At 43.2% G+C, this 9,525-nt stretch overlaps 1 protein-coding gene across 1 annotated transcript in view; it reads left to right on the top strand.

The window, feature by feature from the left end:
• Positions 1-1,218: 1,218 nt before the first annotated feature.
• Positions 1,219-9,525, top strand: part of LOC311499374 (protein NLRC3-like) — a gene marked incomplete at its 5' end in the record, with an annotated part of 66,016 nt that continues 57,709 nt past the window's right edge. Inside the window, 5 exons of the mRNA XM_084560331.1 lie at positions 1,219-1,299; positions 1,461-1,689; positions 1,892-3,695; positions 3,777-3,950; positions 4,073-4,246. Of these exons, the coding sequence (XP_084416457.1) occupies positions 1,219-1,299; positions 1,461-1,689; positions 1,892-3,695; positions 3,777-3,950; positions 4,073-4,246 (2,462 nt within the window). The remainder of the gene's footprint in view (positions 1,300-1,460; positions 1,690-1,891; positions 3,696-3,776; positions 3,951-4,072; positions 4,247-9,525) is intronic.

Raw genomic sequence — 9,525 nt, 5'->3', positions numbered from 1 at the left:
CAGATTTACAGTTCACTTCAATGTTGAGGCTTCTGGCCACAGTGTCTAAACATACAGTCTAAACATGGCAGGAGTGTGTTTGTTAAAGATATTAGTTTTAATCAAAGATGTTTCTCCACAGACCTGCAGCAGTAAAATAAAACACAAATCAATGTGACTGAGCAGAGTTTGGACATGATCCAGTCTGAACATGAGATCCAGTCTGGTTTCTCAGGTAGCAAATCATCATTGTGGTTTTCAAACTGTTATGCAGATGGGTTCCTCAATATGAACTGGGTTCTGCTCAAGGTTTCTTCCTGTGAAAAGGGAGTTTTTCCATGCCACCGTTGCCTTCAGTCTTTCTCTGGGGGTTTCAGACCGGGTTGTGTAAAATGTCTTGAGACGATTTGTATTGTTATTGATGCTATATAAATAAAATTGAATTGAATTGAATTGGGTCTTTTAATTTTTATCTTATTAATGAAATAAATCAGAGATGATCTCAGTGCAGTAGAATATTAATCCTGATCTGTTACAAATACTGGTGATCACCAAACTCTTTATACTGTATCTAGAACAATTAAATATCTACACATGTTTCCTTGAGCTTGTCCTGTTATTTGAATTCAACATTAAACATTGTATTTACATATTATATCCTGTGTTTGGAGGAGGATCCATCAACAGAAACATGATTCTCCTGAATACAGCTGTGTGTCCATGAAGAGTGATTGGTCCAGAGATCAACCTATTAACTTCAAACATGGTCAACAGTCTGATGATCCAGGGTAAGACAAACAGCATTTATCTGACAAACACAGGACTTTACATCAAAACATTCAACAATAAAACTGAAACATATACTGTGTGTGTGTTAATGTGTGTTAATCCATGTTGTGTTTTAACAGGATCCATCAGCAAAGACCAGATCCCTCTGGAATCACATCTGTGTCCATGAAGAGTGACTGGTCCAAACATCATAATATTGACTTCAAACGTAAACAGCAGTCTGCTGATCCAGGGTCAGAATTAACACAGATCTATTAATCATTATTCAGTTCTGTTCATTAGACTGTCATGTTTTAGTCCAGAGTTTATCTGTCATTTAGTTTCCTCTGTTAAAACACCACATTCAGTAATCAGAGCAGTGTTTGTTGTTCTCATCTTGTGTTTGTGGCATCAATAAAATGATTATCATCACCAAAGTGTGTTTGTTAAAGAAGTTAGTTTGAATCAAAGATGTTTCTCCACAGACTTCAGCAGCAGATCTCAGTGGTTTCCAGTGATCATCATCACAAAGACCTGGACTCCATATTCATGGTGAGTAAATGTTCAATCACAGCTACTACTGCTAACCTCAACAACCACAAACTAGCATTCTGGTTGGAGAAGTCTTCATGTTGAATGCTGTCAACAAGCAGCCTTTCAGATCAACATGATTGTGTTCTGATCATTTAAGTTGGATTATTATTCTGTTCCAGCTGCTGGAGGAGAACATCATCAGTTTTATGAAGAACGAGCTGAAGAAGATCCAGAGGGTTCTGAGTCCAGATTACCCAGAATGCTCAGAGAGTCAGAGGGAGGATGAGGAGGTGTTGGAGGGTGAGGATGAAGAGCAGAGGAGGAGCAGCAGAGATTTATTTGTGAAGATCACAGTGAACTTCCTGAGGAGAATGAAGCAGGAGGAGCTGGCTGACTGTCTGCAGAGCAGTAAGAGGATTTAACAGCTTTAACTTGATGGAAAGAGGAAATGGAGGAAACATGGGAGAAGTTTCTATTTCTAGACTCTGATGTTAATATGATGAAAACATCTGAATCACATCTATGAATTCTTCTGGACTGAAAACAGTCACATGTGAATGTTATTAAAATGAATGAGTTCACTGATTGATCACATTTCTTCTTCATTCAGGAACTCGTGCTCCAGAGTGTGGACGTAAAGTTAAATCTACTCTGAAGGAGAAGTTCCAGTGTGTGTTTGAGGGGATTGCTAAAGCAGGAAACTCAACCCTTCTGAATGAGATCTACACAGAGCTCTACATCACAGAGGGAGGGACTGCAGAGGTCAATGATGAACATGAGGTCAGACAGATTGAAACAGCATCCAGGAAACCAGACAGACCAGAAACAAGCATCAGACAAGAAGACCTCTTTAAAGCCTCACCTGGAAGACATGGACCAATCAGAAGAGTGATGACAAAGGGAGTGGCTGGCATTGGGAAAACAGTCTTAACACAGAAGTTCACTCTGGACTGGGCTGAAGACAAAGCCAACCAGGACATCCTCTTCATATTTCCATTGACTTTCAGAGAGCCGAATGTGTTGAAAGAGAGAAAGTTCAGCTTGGTGGAACTTGTTCATCACTTCTTTACTGAAACCAAAGAAGCAGGAATCTGCAGCTTTGAAGAGTTCCAGGTTGTGTTCATCTTTGACGGTCTGGATGAGTGTCGACTTCCTCTGGACTTCCACAACACTGAGATCCTGACTGATGTTACAGAGTCCACCTCAGTGGATGTGCTGCTGACAAACCTCATCAGGGGGAAACTGCTTCCCTCTGCTCACCTCTGGATAACCACACGACCTGCAGCAGCCAATCAGATCCCTCCTGAGTGTGTTGACATGGTGACAGAGGTCAGAGGGTTCACTGACCCCCAGAAGGAGGAGTACTTCAGGAAGAGATTCAGAGATGAGGAGCAGGCCAGCAGGATCATCTCCCATATCAAGACATCACGAAGCCTCCACATCATGTGTCACATCCCAGTCTTCTGCTGGATCACTGCTACAGTTCTGGAGGATGTGTTGGAAACCAGAGAGGGAGGAGAGCTGCCCAAGACCCTGACTGAGATGTACATCCACTTCCTGGTGGTTCAGACCAAAGTGAAGAAGGTCAAGTATGATGGAGGAGCTGAGACAGATCCACACTGGAGTCCAGAGAGCAGGAAGATGATTGAGTCTCTGGGAAAACTGGCTTTTGATCAGCTGCAGAAAGGGAACCTGATCTTCTATCAATCAGACCTGACAGAGTGTGGCATCGATATCACAGCAGCCTCAGTGTACTCAGGAGTGTTCACACAGATCTTTAAAGAGGAGAGAGGACTGTACCAGGACAAGGTGTTCTGCTTCGTCCATCTGAGCGTTCAGGAGTTTCTGGCTGCTCTTCATGTCCATCTGACCTTCATCAACTCTGATGTCAACCTGATGGAAGAACAACAAACTACATCTCTGTTGTCTAAAGTCTTTAGAGACAAACCTAAACTAAAACGTCTCCATCAGAGTGCTGTGGACAAGACCTTACAGAGTCCAAATGGACACCTGGACTTGTTCCTCCGCTTCCTCCTGGGTCTTTCACTGCAGACCAATCAGACTCTCCTACGAGGCCTGCTGACACAGACAGGAAGTAGCTCACAGACCAATCAGAAAACAGTCCAGTACATCAAGGAGAAGATCAGTGAGAATCTGTCTGCAGAGAGAAGCATCAATCTGTTCCACTGTCTGAATGAACTGAATGATGGTTCTCTAGTGGAGGAGATCCAACAGTCCCTGAGATCAGGAAGTCTCTCCACAGATAAACTGTCTTCTGCTCAGTGGTCAGCTCTGGTCTTCATCTTACTGTCATCAGAAGAAGATCTGGACGTGTTTGACCTGAAGAAATACTCTGATTCAGAGGAGGCTCTTCTGAGGCTGCTGCCAGTGGTCAAAGCCTCCAACAAAGCTCTGTAGGTGGATTTAGGAACTATTTGAAACATGATTCATTTAGTAAATGACAAATAAAACATTTGATGTTGATTCTTCTTCAGGCTGAGCAGTTGTAACCTCTCAGAGAGAAGCTGTGAAGCTCTGTCCTCAGTTCTCAGCTCGCAGTCCTCCAGTCTGAGAGAGCTGGACCTGAGTAACAACAACCTGCAGGATTCAGGAGTGAATCTGCTGTCTGCTGGACTGGAGAGTCCTCACTGTAAACTGGAAACTCTCAGGTCAGGATACAGCTGGTTGTTGATCAGTTAAATCCTGATTTAGGTTCATGTTGGTGCAGAAGTTCAACATCTGGAGGATTTTCCTTCTTCTTCTTGAGTGTCTGATATTTTTCTATCTCCAGTCTGTCAGGTTGTCTGATCACAGAGGAAGGCTGTTCTTCTCTGGCCTCAGCTCTGAGCTCCAACCCCTCCCATCTGAGAGAGCTGGACCTGAGCTTCAACCATCCAGGAGACAAGGGAGTGAAGCTGCTGTCTGCTGGACTGGAGGATCCACTCTGGAGACTGGACACTCTCAGGTATGGACAGACAACAGGAGCTTGTCCAATATCTATATTCTTTGGAGTCACAGTAAACCTCAGAGGATGAACCCTCCTCTATCAGCTGGTTTACAGTTTTAGGTTTTAGTGAAATATATCAACAACTGTTGATGGATGGATTGTTGGTGTAAAGTGTAGAGAGAATAATCTTCTGTGACTGTGATTATTCAGATAATTTTAATATGTCCAAGACTTTGGATTCAACTTCTGTTTCTTTTAAAAGACACTTTCAACTTAAGTATTCTACATGTAAGGCAGAAAGAATGAGCAGATTTCTAAACAGTGATAAAATGACATGTTACAAATAACCTGCTGCTGAAATCCTTTATTGGTTCCTTTATTCTCTGGTAACCTCAAAGATTTATCTAAGGGGTTAACTTTCAAATACAGTCTTTTATGATATGGACTAGCACTTTACATCATTAGAGCCTCTATCTGGAATATGTAAATGAACACAATCAACTGAATCTGGAGGTTAGACTGATCTGTGAACAGTCTGAAAACTGTTTAGTTGTTGATGTGTGAATGTTAGTCAAACTGTTGATGTCAGACAGTGAAACATCAGAGACAGTCTATACTGATGAGTTTCAGTCTGTTTCTGTGTCTCACTGATAAACTGATGAACTCTGCTTCATGTTGAACAGCAGTTAGGACTCATGTTGGATAGAAAATCATTCTGACTGTGTTTCTTCCTCCAGGATGGACCATGGTGGAGAGCAGAGATTAAAACCTGATGTCAGGAAGTGTAAGTTTGACTAATGATGATAAAACATCAAAGTGTCAGTTTGTGCTGGACTTCTGGTTATGGCGCTGCGCTAGGTGGAAGCGTGACAGAGCTCTCCCGTGTAAAGTTTGGAGAGTAACAGTCGGGTAGTCATAAGAAATTGTGTACAGGATTATGGTTTTTCCCAACGTCTCCTCTGACTAGGGTTACCAACTCCCTGAAAAATAAATAAGGGACACCTCATTGGCAGGGCCGGCTGACCCGACTGCCTTCACCCTTCCTGGTGTGGTGAATGTTTTTAGCCCTTATTTGTGTGTGAAATTATTTTTTGACTATATGACTCAAACCTGAATTGAATTAGATTCATATTAATGAGTGATATGAACACATGGAAAACAAATTATTATTCAACAATTTAGTTTTAATACAACAAAATGAACAGAGACCTGTCCTGTTTAACTTCAAACTGTATAAATGAATATAAAACAATAGAAAGCAGAACATTCCTCTTGTAATAGTACAATAAGAAAAGTGTAAGTGTGAGGAGAAGTTGTTTTCTTCTGTGGACCTGTTTGTCCTGTAAACAAACTGACAGGGATCAAATGTGGGTGGCAGGCTTGCTGTGATGTGACTCTGAACCAGTTTCTGGAAACACTTCATTATGATGGGTGTGAGCTCCACTGGCCGGTAGTCGTTGAGGCTGGTGTTGGTCTTCTTTGGTAAAGGAATGATGGTGGAGGACTTCAGGCAGGGGGGAATCAAGCACTGGGACAGGGACTGGTTGAATATGCTGGTGAATAGACCAGCCAGCTGGTCAGCACAGTCTCTCAGCAGCCTCCCAGTGACACCGTCTGGTCCAGCAGCTTTCCTGGGATTCACTGCCTGCAGAGTGTGTCCTACCTCCTGTGGCTGCACTGTGAGTGTAACTCCCGTTCAGTCAATCACGACACAAGCGTTCTCCGATTCACAGGCATTTATTTCCGAGGAAAATGTCGTAAGAACTGAATGAAAAACATAAATATAAATTAAATTCATGTACCACAGAGCGAGTTACAAACATAACATAAACAATAGTAAAACATAAACATACCTCATTGGCCTTCTTAACTAAACGGAGTTAAGGAAAATTCTTCTTTCATACCGGGCTCGTTAATGATCGCCGATCTATCTCAAGCATGGTGACGGCAAGGTACATCTATCTCAAGCATGGTGACGGCAAGGTACATCAAAAAAAACAACCTGCCACAACTAAAACTGGAGAACATTGGTTCCGCTATGTAGACAATACACAGTTCCTTTTAAAACAGAAATTATTTGTGTTTTTAAACTTAGAATAATTAATAATTAATTTAAATGAACTTAAATAATACAACTGACTCTGATGGCAGCTACACTCCCACCAAATCACTGGTGATTTCTCTAATGAACTTAAGATAAGGATTAAATAATAATTCAGATAATGCTCATAATATTTGTGTGAGGAAGGGGAGTGAGACAACAAGGCTGCATTACTCAGCTTCAAGCAGGGTAACCGTCTTGTGGATCGGTCTAACTAGGTAGACTGGCTTGGTGAGTCACTTTCCCTGGTCATCTAGAGCTGAATCACTGATAAGCAACTGTAGCTTCCTCACACATCCATCTTCACCAGGGTACACTTCAGTGACCTTGGCCAGTTTCCACTCATTCCGTGGTGCAAGGTCATCTTGTACAATCACTACATCATTGACTGTTGCATTACGATGTGTCTTGTACCATTTTTGTCTCTGTTGCAGGTTTAACAGGTACTCTTTTCTCCATCTTGACCAGAACTCATTAGCCAAATGTTGCACTCTCCGCCATCTTTTGCGAAGATAAAGGTCTTCCTTCACAAACTTTCCTGGTGGTGGCAAGACTATGGAAGACTTCATCGTTAGGATGTGATTGGGCGTGAGGGGCTGTGGACCAGTTGGATCATTGAGCAAATGTGCTGTTAAAGGTCTGCTATTTATGATTGCCATGACTTCATACAAATAAGTTCTCAAAGATGAACTGTCAAGTCTTCGGGATGACTGATCCAGAATAGATGTCAACACACTTCGTATTGTCCTAATTTGCCTTTCCCAGGCTCCCCCCATATGGCTGGCGGATGGAGGGTTCACGACAAACTCGCATCCTAGTTGCTTTAAACACTCTTGGTTCATCTCCTTAACAGCTTCCAGGAACTCTCGCTGTGCACCAATAAAATTGGTTCCTTGGTCGGATCGAAGTTGTCGCACGTTTCCGCGTACAGCGATGAAGGTCCGAAGTGCATTAACAAAGGCGTCAGTCGTCATATCATCAAGTAATTCAATGTGCACAGCACGAGAGCACATACAAGTGAACAGCAAACCGTAGCGCTTCAGCTCCTTCCTTCCCTCCTTGACATAGAAAGGACCAAAACAGTCCATCCCACAATATGTAAACGGAGGAGTTGTCTCCATGCGTTCACGAGGTAAATCTGCCATTTTCTGTTCTTCTGTACACCGTCTGAATTTTCGGCACTTGACACACTTGTAAATGTGGGACGACACAGCATGATTACATCCAATTATCCAGATGCCGTTTGATCGTAGCTCATTCATTGTTATGCCACGCCCTTGATGTTGCACTTGTTGATGATAGTGCTTGATCAGTAAGGTTGATATGTGGCTAGTCTTTGGCAAGACTGCAGGATGCTTGATGTGAGGATGTAAAGAAGCATGCTCAAGTCGACCTCCCACCCTGAGAATGCCTCGTTCATCCAAGAACAGATTCAATCGGCGCAGATTGCTGGTCTTATCCTTAGCTGTAATCTCCTTCTTGCATTGAAGATTCTGGATTTCCTCTGTGAAAGTTGCCCTTTGGACAATGCCGATGATGGTAAGTCTCGAAAGTGGGCGTTCATTCACAACTACTCTGAAGAGAAACTGATCTGAAGAGATGCACCACTTAACACCAAGGGCTCTCTCAATCAGTGGCTCACTCAAGGCTAAGTCTTGATGTCTTGCTGTTTCTGCACACTCTTCTCTGGGAAGTGATGCAAGTACTTCCTGGCGATTGGATACGAACTTGTGGATGCGTAGCTTGCCAGCATTGCAGAGTTGCCTTGCCTCGCTGATCAGCTGTATCGCTTCATCATCTGATGACACACTCGTCAGGCCATCATCCACGTAAAAGTTTCTTTCAACGAAGCGAATGGTTGCTTCACTGAAACGACCTTGTCCTTGAGCTGCAATGTGCTTGAGGCCATAGTTTGCGCAGCCTGGCGATGAGGCAGCCCCAAAGAGATGCACTCTCATGCGATAGACTGATGGTTGGGATTCAAATTTTCCATCGTCCCACCAGAGGAACCTCAAAAGGTCCTGGTCTTCCTTTTTGACATGAAACTGATGGAACATGCGTTCAATTTCGCACATTACTGCTACAGGACCCTTGCGAAACCGGCAGAGAACACCAGTCAGATTATTTGTCAGTTCTGGCCCAGTAAGCAGATGGTCGTTCAATGACACGCCTTCAAACTTCGCTGAGCAGTCGAACACGACTCGTATCTTCCCTGGTTTCTGTGGGTGATACACCCCATGGTGCGGGATGTACCAAGCAGGGCTATTATTGACATCTTCCTTTGAAACCTTCTCGGCATCTCCGCGCAATATTGTTTCACTCATGAAGGTAGCATAGTCCTTATGGTAGTCCTTTTCAAATCTTCTTTTCAAACATTTGAGACGATGCTCTGCACATTTCCTATTATGTGGCAGATTCGGCGTGCCTTCTTTAAATGGCAAGGGCATTTCACAGTGACCGTCTGCCTTGATTCTGATTCCCTCCTCCATTATTGATAGGAAGCGGAGATCCTCTTGAGAGAAGTGAGCATCTTCTACACCCCTTTCATTGAAGTCAGACTCAAGAGCCTTTATCACATCTGGTGGAGTAACGACTTCCTTTACTTGTGTTCGACATATGTATCGGACTTCACTGGTCAGATTAGCAGGCGACTGCTGATAAGGTGTCACTTGTCTCACAACGACTCTGTGACTGCTTCCAATTGCATCCCCATAGTCAACACAGGGATTTACACAGCCGACAATACTCCAGCCAAGGTCCGTTCTTTGGGCAAATGGCTCATTGTCTTTCCCGGCCACAATCTCTCTAGGTAGCAGGGCTTGAGAACAATTGTAACCTATGAGCAGGCCAATGTCACATTCAATTAACGGAGCAATCTCTTCGGCAAGGTGCTCTAAGTGAGGCCATGCTCTTGCTATCTTAGGTGTTGGAATATGACTTAGATTGACAGGAATAAAGTCTCTTGTGTAAGTTACTGGGAGAGGGATTTTCTTGGATGAATAAAAGCCTCTAACTTGCAACCCAGTTAGCTTCTGACTCGGAATGACCGTACTTCTAGATGCCAGCGTTGAGAGTTTCAGTTGCACAGGCTCTTTCTGTGTATCCAGAGTATCGGCCTTTTCTTGCAAAACAAAGGTAGTGTCACTTTGATTGTCCAGAAGTGCATATAAGAGAACTTCATTGTCTGGGTTACTTG

This window comes from Chelon labrosus (genome assembly GCF_963514085.1).
Source record: "Chelon labrosus genome assembly, chromosome: 14".
Taxonomy (NCBI): domain Eukaryota; kingdom Metazoa; phylum Chordata; class Actinopteri; order Mugiliformes; family Mugilidae; genus Chelon; species Chelon labrosus.
The sequence above is the reverse complement of the archived record's forward strand: the minus strand, read 5'-3'. Positions and strand labels throughout refer to the sequence as shown.